At 46.3% G+C, this 14,543-nt stretch overlaps 2 protein-coding genes and 1 gene segment (V, D, J or C); 1 reads left to right on the top strand and 2 right to left on the bottom strand.

The window, feature by feature from the left end:
• LOC140418742 (Ig heavy chain C region-like) overlaps positions 1–1,425 on the bottom strand; it is a 31,339-nt gene extending 29,914 nt beyond the window's left edge. Inside the window, 1 exon segment of the C gene segment in view lies at positions 1,344–1,425. Coding sequence covers positions 1,344–1,386 — 43 coding nt within the window.
• The window catches only part of LOC140418749 (uncharacterized), a 346,993-nt gene that overhangs the window by 131,897 nt on the left and 200,553 nt on the right, over positions 1–14,543 (top strand). The gene's annotated exons all lie outside the window — the stretch shown is intronic.
• The window catches only part of LOC140418745 (uncharacterized), a 362,902-nt gene that overhangs the window by 59,112 nt on the left and 289,247 nt on the right, over positions 1–14,543 (bottom strand). The window lies entirely within an intron of this gene.

The following is a 14,543-nucleotide window of genomic DNA, read 5'->3' on the forward strand; positions in this document are numbered from 1 at the left end:
GTGTAACTGCTCAATGTCACCCAGTTTGAACAATGCAGAAACAACGTAGAAACAGAAAACCGCTTCACAAATTGTACTTATTCAAAGTCACCCAGACACACCATCTCCTCAGCAGCAAAACACCAAAACTCATCGTGAGGACTGAACCCGTTTCATTGAGAAGCAGCTCAATTCTACATTCAACAGAATCAAACGTAAGATTTCAAAAACATCTGAATATCGAATCCAGCAAATCAGTTCGGCACCAAATGTATGAATTATCAAACTAAATAGAAATACAGAACAACAGTAATATCACTGTGAGCAGGTGGGGTATGTCCAAAATATTTTTGAAACTTTACCATATTTTATTCATGTTGGACCATATTTCAAACGCATTTCAACAGTTGACAGGAGAGATAAAAGCTGCATCCATCAATCCCACCAAGATGGAACATTGAAGAAAAGCCAGGCTGTGATTGCAGGAACAAATTATGTTCGGAAAGAGCATTTAAAACTGTGGCTTAGTTTAATCTGCAATCATCACTTTTAAAAAACTCTAAAATCCTGACCGTTGTCCACCCACAATCGTGTGCCAAGCAGTTTCAAACACGTGTCTTATTTTCATTCAATTACAAAACATGGAAACGCTCAATATCACCGAGTATAAAGAACATAGAAACGCCAGAACCATTTCACAAACTTTACTCATTCAAAATCACCCAGACACAATCTCCTCAGCAGAAAAACACTAAATCACATCACCGAGGGGCTGAAACTCGTCTCATGGAGAACCAGCTCAATTCTTCAAACACTTTCAATAGAATCAAACAGCATTTCAAGAAAATTTATATCTAGAACCCACCAAATCCGCCTTTCAGCAAGTGAATGAACAATTAAAACAAACAGAAATATGGAAGAATATCATCAGCATTGTCAATATGCGGGAAGTGTTCAATAAATTGACACAGATACTTCAGCATATTTTGTGAATATTGGGTAGATTTCTAACACTTGTGCAGGAGGCGGTAAAATCTGCAGCCACCAGGTGTCACCGAGATTAAACATTGCAGAAATACCAAACTGTTTAACAGGCGTTAGGTATTTAAAGTAACCCGGCCACAGTATCCTCAGCAAATAAACATCAAATCACAACAACCAGGGACTGAATCCCTCAGCAGAACCTTTTGTCAAGAGGCAGAATAATTCCTTTTCCAGCAGAATCACATAAAACATGACAACAAAATCTCAATACAGAATCCAGCAAACCCGCAATTCAGTGAACGAATGCATAGTTAAAATAGAAAAATAAATAAAACATAGACTCAAGTAAAACAGTTTATAAATAATTGAATGATTCTTACCTGCAGTCACCGTCACCATGGTGCCTTGTCCCCAGTAGTCCATAGCGTCACAGTGTCACATTCCCTGAGCAGCTCCGTACAATAACCGGACCTGCACAAAATAGACAGAAATCCACCATTATTTTAAATATTCACAAACCAGAGACAAGGTAAAATCGCGGTACATTTTCATTAAACTAGAATTGTACTTGTGGAGATCGCTTGCTGTTCAGAAACGACCCTAATGTTTTATATTTCAGAGTAACACGTGATCATGTTCTTGAAATCACCAACTAACGAGTGAATAATTGTCACAGATTTCCATATTAATTATTGTCATTTTGTCAGTGCTGGACATGAACAATACTTCACTGTAAATAAAGTTGGATTGTAAAAGCGAGCACTGAGCCAGCCTCAGTTAATTGGTGCTGAGGGGCTTTTTGTATTGACAGTAACTGCTGTGCCAGGTATCACAGTGAGACACAGCGTGTCAAATACTGCGGCAGACTGTTAACTGTAAAATACAGAGATTTAATTTCACTGCGCGTTCAAAAAACTAACTCTGTCTCTTCCAAGAGCGAATCTGAGTTATTTCAGCTTGTCCTGGTCATTACATTTATAAAGAGGATCGGAACACTTTTAAACCCTCTGGGCACATTTAGCGTGTCGTTCCACAGAGATAAAGTGGAAGATTGTTCTACCTTTTCACAAACTAATATTGTGTTTTATTTAAGCCTCATTTACGTTGACAATCCTGCTGTGGCAATGATCACCAACTTGAGCAAACTCTTTCACTGAGGTTTTTGTGTGAGGATGTCGCTGTGCACAGCACCGTGACCCCCTGCTGTAGTCACAGTGACAGACACCCGCACAAAAACTGCACTCACTCCCTGTTCAGCCCTGCCGCTCAATATTCACTTCAAATAGACGATTACTTCTGATCTAATTTACAATTTAGACAACAGTTCATGAAACGCAATGTACAAATACTTTCTCCAAGTATCAGAAATAATACAACGATGAGTATATCCAGGCCTGGATTTACTGAAACTGTTAACAGTAAACATCAACAGACAAAAGCTAATACTTGCAGATCGATTGGTTTGTTCGGTTTTACTGTTTAATTTTCCCTGTGTCAGTTATGTAAGAAGCAGCTTGTGTTTTGACTCTGATCACTGCCATAAATAATTACATTTGGATCAAGTACTGACCTTCAGGTTAAGGTGCAAGTTGCTGAATTCCCTCTCGAGCTGTTCTTGTGCGGGTCCAGCCCTGGTTCCTCTCGCTGTGGTCTCTTGCACAGTAATAGATGGCGGTGTCTTCGGTCTTCAGGTTCGTCATGGCCAAAGAGAAGATGTTGTTCGAAGTGTCTTTGGACGCAGTAAATCGATCTTTAATTGCTGGAGCGTAGTTGTTGCTGGATGAAGTATAGTACTGAAGCAGCCACTCCAGCCCCTGCCTGGGAACCTGGCGGACCCAGTGCATGTAGTAGCTGCCAAGATCGAAGCCGCTGGTTTTACAGGTCAGTCTCAGGGAGCCTCCGGGACGCCCGGTCTCTGCCCCCGGCTGAGTCAACACAACCTCTGACTGGACACCTGTAAAAATATATCAAAAAGCCCGAGGATTAATGCTGGTGAAATGATTGGTGGTCTGGAACATTCCAGAGAGAGACTAACACTGAGACAGTAACAGTGAGAGACTTGGACAATAAAAACTACTCACGGGATAAGAAGGTTAGCAACAAACTGAGAGAAATGGCCCACCTCATCCTTCTGGTCATTTGGGGGAAATGGTTGTGTCAGGAACTCAGTGAACAAACCAGCTCCCGGACTGTTGGATTCGGGTCCCAGTGAGCGGCATTTAAATACCCGGCAGGGGGCGGGTTTCCAGGCGCCGCCTGTTGAGTCCCTGGTGGAGGCGGCGACTGGATCCACGTCCCACCTTCCACCGCCCCCCCCACGCCCCCCCCCCCCCCCCCCCACAGAATGGGCCCAGAGATTTACTATGGGTTATTATTGAATAGACATTTATCTGTAGCGGGATATTTGTTTCTCTGAATCGATTCTTTATAATGTCCCCATTGCGAAATTACGTTTGCTCATCTGTTAAGAAAATAACGATTCCATTGCAAATTCAGTCCCTTTATTTCTACTCCAATATATTGAGATGATCTTAAAAAGACTAATTATTTTGTCAGGGAATAGGTTGTATGTCAGTCTGATTTGCAACACTCCGGGTCCCCATTCCATTTGTAAACATGTATCATTTATCAGAGGAATTGTTGACGATTTCTGTCGGAATGCGGGAATGAACAAGGTGATTCCATTTGCAGTGCGGATGGCTATCACTGAGCATTGCGGGTCTGCAGACAAGGCTCCTAACATTACACAATGACTCTCCTTACATTTCTGGAACTGCCCCTGAGCCTCAGACAGTCCTGTGAACATTAGCGGTAAAAGAAACCCGCTTGCAAACATAAAATTGACATTAACATTTGACAGAATGAATCAGAACGGACAGGGCGATCAGCAAAGTTATCCTTCAGCATCCAAATCAATACCGCTAATTTCACTGACCACCGGCTGTCTAACATTCGCTATGTTGGGAACACAGGATATCAGGATTTTGCGGAATATTACACAATATCACAAGAATAAATGTTTTATCTTCCACTGAAGCAGGTCATGAACTGGTCATTTCTCCACTCATTGGCAGAAATGAGAGGGACTGTTAAATAATAATGGAAATCAGCACAAATTAAACTGCACAGAACACGGTGCGAATCAGGTATAAGAGACGCCTCCGTTTAAATGAAGTCAACAACTCGGAGAATATTCCAGGAATTCAGGCGGGTTCAAGGCAGTTTTATGATTTTATTTAAGTACCTCGTCTTATTGGGCTTGTGGATTGGGTCCATCAACACCACTCACTCTCACTTCATTAGGTTCTTAACAAACGGACTTCAATAACTACAGTGACCTTTACTCAGAACTAATATAAATTAAATAGCATCTGGTCAGTTTACAATGTTCCGATCGCGTCTAACCTCAGCGTGATCACAGCATTCACTGAATATATTTATTTAGATGGAACACCATTTAAAACGTTTACTTCATGTGCGACTGAAACATTTATTGTTTGAATGGATAAATCCCATTTTGTCCATTCATATTCAGGCTAATCTGCCCCACACAGTATTTGGCAGCAATCCAGCCGCTTGCAGCAGGCAGGCTCGAATGTTCAAAGTTGTTTACAGGAAACATCTGGATTTTTTTTCAAAGATCTGTTTCCTCAGTACTGACCGTTTGGCTGCAAGCCAACTACAAACTCTTAACATTGTCAATGAGGACTATTTATGAACAAATCTACCCAGCAACAGTACTGGAGATCATTTTACGTTTTAAATTGCGAACCTATCTGAACTGTTCCCATCTCAGGAAAGGAGAGTTATCCAGCTTTTCTTGTCCCTCTGAGCAACAACAGCCGGCTGGAGATCTCTCCCACATCTCATAACATTGTGATGATGGATAGAAATACAATTAGTCTATCAGACAGGGGTCCATTTGTAACAGATCAACATGGATATTCTGTCTTTTTTCCTACATGCTTCCATGGAATGTGGGACTCACTGGTCAGACCACCATGTGTTCCCTGTCCCTAATTGCTGTTGAACTGAGTGGTTTGCTGGGGCAGCTCAGAAGGAACTGAAGAGTCAGACATGTTGCTGTCTGACTGGAGCCACATGTAGGTGAGACCAGGGAGGGATGTCACATTTCCTTCATTGATGAAGCAGAGGGGATTCCATGGACACAGTTAGTCTATATTCCAGATTTATTAATTGAACTCAAGTTCCCCCACCGGCCATGGTAGGATTTGTTCGCGAGTTCCCACAGAATTAGCCTGAGCCTTTGCATTATTGGTTCAATGGCATTAATACTCCCCCACCACCCAACCAAAAGATAAAGGGATGACTGCTTTGATGTAGGGATGGATGTTGGTTGGATGCCTAAATATGTTGATTGAGGAATCAGTGAATGGGGTTGATGGATGGATGGATAGATGGTCCTGAAAGATGCTGTTCTACATTCTCAGTTTTGCGCTTGATGACTTCACAAATTAAAGCTGGTCCTTTATAAATTGTGTCAGAATGATACAATCGGTGGCTGAAGATTTCCTGTGTGAATTCCATCCCCAGACTATTGGGAGCAGACCAGCTGGGCGTTACTAGGAGGAAACTGGAGATACTCCTGTGGTGCTGGTGTTCTTCTCTGCTGATGGTGAATCTTCATCTCAATGACAGAAAGCGGGAACATGATTACGTTGAGGAGGGACGGTAATATTTGGAACATGTGGTCATTTCATGTACAATAAGTCACTCAAGATGTCCTCCCCCAAATTAATGAAGACACCAGACTAAAAACATATTAATGTGAAAACAGAAATACTGCGAAACTCAGTGGACAGCTGCAGACTTTGAATTACTTTCCAAAACAGTGTAATAACAAATCGGGATTGAAAGGTGCATTAACGTCACATTAGGTACAGACATTTTCATTTCTACCATCACCACCTGGAAATTCCGCTCCAAATCACTGACTACCCTGACTTGGAAATATATCGCCGAATCTTCGCTGTCGCTGGTTCAAATGACTAGAACTCCCTCCCTAACAGCATCGTCGGTGTGCCTGCACCAGAGTGACGGCAGAGGTTCAAACACGCAGTTCACGCCCTTTGTGAAGGGTAATTAGCGATGGCAATAAATCATGGCGAGCCTGCGACGGCCACACCGTATAACTTAATTTAAAACTGTTGTAATCTTTGTGAAACGATGGGAGTTGGTGAATCTAATTATTTATGTTCATAAATAAATGAAAAACTGTGAATATAATTACTATGTTTCTGAACATTTATGGCCTTCTCCTTCTCTGCTGGAAGATATAACCCATCCCACAGGAGATTCATGATGCAAAATCATAACCAATATGTGAAAGCAAAGTGGACAGAGGAAACTGCAGCAACTATTGGCATATCTCACTCATAGCAGCACTGGGAAGGCCTCTGCTAGTTTCACACTTTAAACACTTCATCTGCTTGCAGGCCGAATGTAGCTGGAAGCAAGGTGCGGTATTCATGTCGCAAGATTTACTCTGGACATGATCTGCTCCCTCTGCCACACGTCTACCTCTTCACCTTACTTTCATCAATCTCAATAAACTTTCGACACCGTCAGCGGAGCAGGGACTATACGATTTGGAGACATTTGGCTGTCTGCTAAAGCTCCACTGTTTCATTCACTCTTTCCCTGGCAAAACACTGTACAGATTGATGATTCCACTTCCGACAGATTCTAAGTGAATAACTGAATGAAAGAGGACCGTGTCCCACACCCAACTTTATTGGACAGCATCCTGCTGATCTTCGCCTTCCCTGAAGATATGGATGAAGTCCACTTGCACACTAGGCCAGGCTGCAACCTCTACAATCTTCCAGTCATCAAAACGGAGACATAATCACAATACATCCTCAACAGAGAATTCCTCTACGCGGAATCATCCAAACAAAACTTCATCTACAGAAACTATGTCTCCGGAGCCTGTAACTTGTTCTTCCTTACCAATGAGTAGTATGAGGAAAACCGTGGTCGTGGGACAAGGTGTTGCACTTTCGCCAATGGTCACGCAAAATAAGAGCAGGCGATAATTTCTGCTGCCGAGTTTCCGCGCTGAGAGGCTTCCTTGAAGTAGAATGTGATGCTGACATGGGGAACGCAGATCCGACCTTTGTTTTACTCATTGAATGTCCATGGAATAACATCAAGCTGACCCTTTGGAGCAAGCTGATGGTTTATAAGGCCCGAGCTCTCAGAACCTTGTTGTATGGATGTGAAACAAAGACTTACAGCTGTCAAGAAAAATAGCTCAGCCAATTTCATCTTTGTTGTCCGCAATGCATTATGGATATTTACTGGCCGGACAAAATCAGAAATGCGGCAGTTCTCTCAAAGACAGAGCTTCCAAGTCTCTCCAAAACAATTAAAAATAGGTAGATTGCACATTTGCAGTATGGTCCCTAAATGGGACATGGTCACACAACCAAGGAATTTCCACTTTGCGAAGTAGCCGGAGCCACGCACCCAGTGGGAAGCCCGATATTTCGCTTCAATGATTCTTCCAAGTGTGACATAATGTCCCTAAACCTAAACATTGATCATCACACTTGGGAGTCACCGACTTCCGGGTGCGGCGATGACCAGCTAAGTCGCACGTTTCGGCAGCTCCCGGTGGAACGGACTTTTGGGCTCTTAATAAGAGCCCCAACGGCAATTTTAACGGCTAAAAGTACTGTGCAGTAAACCAGAAGGGAATCCCCCCTGGATACGGATGGAAAAAGGAGAGGAAAGTGGCCGGATTGCGGTGGATCCTCTAGAGCAGCGGCAAGGAAGGCAAGCAAAAACCAAGATGGCGTCGGAAGGTGGCAGTTTAATATGGGGCCCTGAACAATACGAGTTTTTGAAACGCTGCGTGGAAGAGCTTAAAAAGGAGATGAAGAAGGAGCTGTTGGCCCCGATATTACAGGCGATTGAAGGGCTAAAAGATGAGCAAAAGACCCAGGAGCGGGAGCTTCGGGTCGTGAAGGCAAAGGCTGCCGAGAACGAGGACGATATACAGGGCCTGGTGGTGAAGACGGAGATGCATGAGGCACACCATAAACGATGTGTGGAAAGGCTGGAGGTGCTGGAGAATAATGCGAGGAGGAAGAATTTAAGGATTTTTGGTCTTCCTGAAGGTGCAGAAGGGGCGGATGCCGGGGCATATGTGAGCACGATGCTGCACTCGTTAATGGGAGCGGAGGCCCCGACGGGTCCGTTGGAGGTGGAGGGAGCATACCGAGTGATGGCGCGAGGACCGAGAGCAGGAGAAATTCCCAGAGCCATAGTGGTGAGATTCCTCCGTTTTAAGGACAGAGAGATGGTCCTTAGATGGGCAAAGAAAACTCGGAGCAGTAGGTGGGAGAACGCAGTGATCCGCGTATATCAAGACTGGACTGCGGAGGTGGCGAGAAGGAGGGCGAGCTTTAATCGGGCCAAGGCGGTGCTTCATAAAAAGAAGATTAAATTTGGAATGCTGCAGCCGGCAAGACTGTGGGTCACATATCAAGGGAAGCACCACTACTTTGAAACGGCGGATGAGGCGTGGACATTTATTGTTGAAGAGAAATTGGAATAAGCGGGTTATTAAAAAAGAAAGTTTGAGACAAAGTGGTGGGGCGAGTATGGGGGGCGAAGAGGGGGGAAAAAAGGGGGATAGATGATTTTTATGTTGTTAATCCTGTGACCCGGTAACTTTTCTCTCTTCCACAGGTTGTGGGGGAGGGAGGAAGGGAGGTGGAGGAGCTGGGGGCGTTGGCCATTGGGGGCGGGGCCAAAAGGGAAGCGCGGGTTTTGTTCCCGCGCTATGATAATTATGGCGGGAATAGGGATGCAGGAAGGAGGGGGCGTCGCACGGTGCGAGCCGAGGTCACGGGGGGTAGCCGAGGTCGGCCAGAGTTTGCTGACTTCTGGGAGCAACATGGGGGGTGTAACTACGCTAGTGGGGGATCTAGCAGAGGGGGTGGGAGGGGGGATTTACTGGGTTGCTGCTGCTGGGGAGAAGGGGGAGCTGGTATGGGGTGGGGTGGGCGGGGCGGGAGGGCACCGCCTGGGGGGGACACAGCTGCGTGGGAACCGGGTGAGGAGCTGGATAAAAGGGGATGGCTAATCGACAAGGGGGGGGGGGGTAAAGAGCCCCTCAACCCGGCTGATCACGTGGAATGTGAGAGGGCTGAACGGGCCGATAAAGAGGGCACGGGTACTCGCACACCTTAAGAAACTTAAGGCAGATGTGGTTATGTTACAGGAGACGCATTTGAAACTGATAGACCAGGTTAGACTACGCAAAGGATGGGTGGGGCAGGTGTTTCATTCGGGGCTACATGCGAAAAACAGGGGGGTGGCTATACTAGTGGGGAAGCGGGTAATGTTTGAGGCAAAGACCATGGTGGCGGATAGTGGGGGCAGATACGTGATGGTGAGTGGCAAATTACAGGGGGAGGCGGTGGTCTTGGTGAACGTATATGCCCCGAACTGGGATGATGCCAACTTTATGAGGCGCATGTTAGGACGTATCCCGGACCTAGAGGTGGGGAAGTTGGTACTGGGTGGAGATTTTAACACGGTGCTGGAACCAGGGCTGGACAGATCGAGGTCCAGGACTGGAAGGAGGCCGGCAGCAGCCAAGGTGCTTAAAGACTTTATGGAGCAGATGGGAGGAGTAGACCCATGGAGATTTAGCAGACCTAGGAGCAAGGAGTTTTCGTTTTTCTCCTATGTCCACAAACTTTATTCGTGAATAGACTTTTTTGTTTTGGGAAGGGCGTTGATCCTGAAGGTGAGGGTGGACTTGGAGATAGGGGAGGAAAAAGAACGGCGTCCACCCTGGAAAATGGACATGGGACTAATGGCGGATGAGGGGGTGTGTCTAAGGGTGAGGGGGTGTATTGAAAAGTACTTGGAACTCAATGATAATGGGGAGGTCCAGGTGGGAGTGGTCTGGGAGGCGCTGAAGGCAGTGGTTAGAGGGGAGCTGATATCAATCAGGACACATAAAGGAAAGCAGGAGAGTAGGGAACGGGAGCGGTTGCTGCAAGAACTTCTGAGGGTGGACAGGCAATATGCGGAGGCACCGGAGGAGGGACTGTACAGGGAAAGGCAAAGGCTACATGTAGAATTTGATTTGCTGACAACGGGTACTGCAGAGGCACAGTGGAGGAAGGCACAGGGTGTACAGTACGAATATGGGGAGAAGGCGAGCTGGCCCACCAATTGAGGAAAAGGGGAGCAGCGAGGGAAATAGGGGGAGTGAGGGATGAGGAGGGAGAGATGGAGCGGGGAGCGGAGAGAGTGAATGGAGTGTTCAAGGCATTCTATGAAAGATTATATGAAGCTCAGCCCCCGGATGGGAAGGAGAGAATGATGTGTTTTCTGGACCAGCTGGAATTTCCTAAGGTGGAGGAGCAGGAGAGGGTGGGACTGGGAGCACAGATCGAAATGGAGGAAGTAGTGAAAGGAATTAGGAGCATGCAGGCGGGGAAGGCCCCGGGACCGGATGGATTCCCAGTTGAATTTTACAGGAAAAAAAGAAGGAAAAAGACCCGCTGCAATGCGGGTCCTATAGGCCTATTTCCCTCCTGAACGTAGACGCTAAGATTCTGGCCAAGGTAATGGCAATGAGGATAGAAGATTGTGTCCCGGGGGTGGTCCATGAGGACCAAACTGGGTTTGTGAAGGGGAGACAGCTGAATACGAATATACGGGGGCTGCTAGGGGTAATGATGATGCCCCCACCAGAGGGGGAAGCGGAGATAGTGGTGGCGATGGATGCCGAGAAAGCATTTGATAGAGTGGAGTGGGATTATTTGTGGGAGGTGTTGAGGAGATTTGGCTTTGGAGATGAGTATATTAGATGGATACAGCTGCTGTATAGGGCCCCGATGGCGAGCGTGGTCACGAATGGACGGTGGTCTGCGTATTTTCGGCTCCATAGAGGGACGAGGCAGGGATGTCCTCTGTCCCCATTATTGTTTGCACTGGCGATAGAGCCCCTGGCAATAGCATTGAGGGGTTCCAGGAAGTGGAGGGGAGTACTCAGGGGAGGAGAAGAACACCGGGTATCTCTGTATGCGGACGATTTGTTGTTGTATGTGGCGGACCCGGCGGAGGGCATGCCAGAGATAATGCGGATACTTGGGGAGTTTGGAGAATTTTCAGGATATAAACTGAACATGGGGAAAAGTGAGTTGTTTGTGGTGCACCCAGGGGAGCAGAGCAGAGAAATAGAGGACTTACCGCTGAGGAAGGTAACAAGGGACTTTCGCTACTTGGGGATCCAGATAGCCAAGAATTGGGGTACATTGCATAGGTTAAATTTAACGCGGTTGGTGGAACAGATGGAGGAGGACTTCAAGAGATGGGACATGGTATCCCTGTCACTGGCAGGGAGGGTGCAGGCGGTTAAAATGGTGGTCCTCCCGAGATTCCTCTTCGTGTTTCAGTGCCCCCCGGTGGTGATCACGAAGGCTTTTTTCAAAAGGATTGAGAAGAGTATCATGAGTTTTGTGTGGGCCGGGAAGACCCCGAGAGTGAGGAAGGGATTTTTGCAGCGTAGTAGGGATAGGGGGGGGGGGGGGGGGGCTGGCACTACCGAGCCTAAGTGAGTACTACTGGGCCGCCAATATCTCAATGGTATGTAAGTGGATGGGAGAAGAGGAGGGAGCGGCATGGAAGAGATTGGAGAGGGCATCCTGCAGGGGGACTAGCCTACAAGCTATGGTGACGGCGCCATTGCTGTTCTCACCGAAGAAATACACCACAAGCCCGGTGGTGGTGGTGGCTACATTGAAAATTTGGGGGCAGTGGAGACGGCATAGGGGAAAGACGGGAGCCTCGGTGTGGTCCCCAATAAGAAATAACCATAGGTTTGCTCCAGGGAGAATGGATGGGGGATTTGGAACATGGCAAAGAGCAGGAGTAACACAATTGAGAGATCTGTTTGTAGATGGGACGTTTGCAATTCTGGGAGCGCTGACCGAAAAATATGGGTTGCCCCAGGGGAATACATTCCAGTATATGCAACTGAGGGCTTTTCCGAGGCAACAGGTGAGGGAATTCCCGCAGCTCCCAACGCAGGAGGTGCAGGACAGAGTGATCTCAAAGACATGGGTGGGGGACGGTAAGGTATCAGACATATATAGGGAAATGAGGGACGAGGGGGAGATTATGGTAGATGAGCTGAAAGGGAAATGGGAAGAAGAGCTGGGGGAGGAGATTGAGGAGGGGCTGTGGGCTGATGCCCTAAGTAGGGTAAACTCATCGTCCTCGTGTGCCAGGCTAAGCCTGATACAATTTAAGGTGTTACACAGGGCGCATATGACTGGAGCACGGCTCAGTAAATTTTTTGGAGTAGAGGATAGGTGTGCGAGATGCTCGAGAAGCCCAGCGAATCACACCCACATGTTCTGGTCATGTCCGGCACTACAGGGGTTTTGGGTGGGGGTGACAAAGGTGCTTTCGAAGGTGGTGGGGGTCCAGGTCGAACCAAGCTGGGGGTTGGCTATATTCGGGGTTGCAGAAGAGCCGGGAGTGCAGGAGGCGAAAGAGGCTGATGTTTTGGCCTTTGCATCCCTAGTAGCCCGGTGCAGGATACTGTTGATGTGGAAGGAAGCCAAGCCCCCGGGTGTGGAGACCTGGATAAATGACATGGCAGGGTTTATAAAGCTGGAACGGATTAAGTTCGTCCTAAGGGGATCGGCTCAAGGGTTCACCAGGTGGTGGCAACCGTTCGTCGAATACCTCACAGAAAGATAGAGGGAATGGAAAAGAAGAAGACAGTAGCAGCAACCCAGGAGGGGGAGGGGGTGGGAGGGGGGGGGGGGGAGGAACCAGAAGGACTCTCAGGGATGTTAGTGTATAAGTATAATATGTATAGGTTGTTGTTATAGGTAATTGTATACTGGACGGCTGAATTGTATTTTTTGGAGGGTATTTATTTGGGACAAGGTTTTGTTTTTTTAAATTTTGATGTTGTTTATATATTATTTATTTCTTGTTTAAAAAACTGGCCATTGTTATTTATATTGTTATATTACTGTGTGAAAGATACACAATGTACTGTTGTTGGTTGGCCAAAAATTTTGAATAAAATATATTTAAAAAAAAACAATTGGGAGTCACCAGCTGCAAACTGAAAAAAATGGCGACACCTCCGGCGGGCTGGTGTGAACCACCAGGACCAGTGGATTTAGCAGCTTTGAAATAGACACAAACCGAGAAAATGACAACCCAGAACGACAAGTGGGAGCTTCAGGTGCAACATTTGTGGAAACATTTGCTGTGTATCTATTGGAAAAAGAAGGATGCCGCGGCCTTTGTGAAATTTAGTTGTACGCAACATGTGTTTCACACACACACACACACACACACAGTCTCTCACACACGCATTCTCTCTGTCTTACACGCACACCCACATTTCACCTTTAAAATTAAAATCCCATGTTAACTTCCTGGGAAGCTTCGGAGACAATGGCCCCAACCATTTCCCAGGTGGTATAATGAATCAATAAACTCTCCCCAACACTATGTTTGTCAGATGAATGTTACATTTCCCATAGACTCCATCCAGCGCCCAGGTAAACATTTCTCTATTTAACAAAGATGAACAAAAATGCCTGACCAGGAATTGAGCCGCTTTGCTCTGGTGCTGATCTCAATGTGGGAGAATCAGTCAGCGACACCTGCAATTAGTTACACTTTAAATGTTGGCACCTCCCGCAGAAGGCGATGCGATATTTCATTTGTGGAAATGGATTATGGATACATCAACATCATGGATTATACCTGACAGCGACATTTTCACAGTAACTGCAATTGCAACTTTTGGCCAGCAGATGGAATTTAAATCGAGATGCCTTGCATTACATGAAGCAGACATTGTCTCAATAATTACTGCTGTCTCTGCTCATTTTAAATTGGACTTCATCTGTATTTTTGTCAGACTAGACTCTGTCTTTGTTTATAATGCACAACAGTCTGTTTAAATTAATACTGCACCAGTACTTGTCAATGTTTATATCACACAATCAATGTGATCCTATTTTCAATATACAGGATCTATCTCTGCAGTTTTGCCACATCCAGTCCTGAATATTAATGAATAAATAAACAAAAAGCCGGCAGAGGAGCCTCAATAAAATCCCCCTCTTCAATAATGGGGGACCCCAGCACGTCAGAGCAAAAAACAAGACTGAAAGTTTCTGCCAGAGGTGCCGAGAGGGTGATCCATCTCGGCCTCCTCCGGTGGTCTGCATCATCATGGGTGTCAGTCTTCAGGAAATTTGATTCACTCCACACGATATCAAGAAATGGCAGACGGCGCTGCAAATGCATTATCCCTGGCAACATCCCAGCAGCAATATTGAAGGTTTGTACTCCAGAACTGGCTGCACCCCAGACAAGTTCCTCCAGTACAGGTACAGCACTGGCATGTACCCAACAATGTGTAACATTGCCAAACATGACCCGTCCACAAAAGGCATGAAAAATCCAACCCGGCTAATTATTTCCCTGTCAGTCCGCATTCGATCATCAGCAACTTCATGAGAAGTGTCAAGGATCACCCTGTCACATAT

The sequence above is a fragment of the Scyliorhinus torazame genome, chromosome 5, assembly GCF_047496885.1.
Source record: "Scyliorhinus torazame isolate Kashiwa2021f chromosome 5, sScyTor2.1, whole genome shotgun sequence".
Lineage (NCBI taxonomy): Eukaryota > Metazoa > Chordata > Chondrichthyes > Carcharhiniformes > Scyliorhinidae > Scyliorhinus > Scyliorhinus torazame.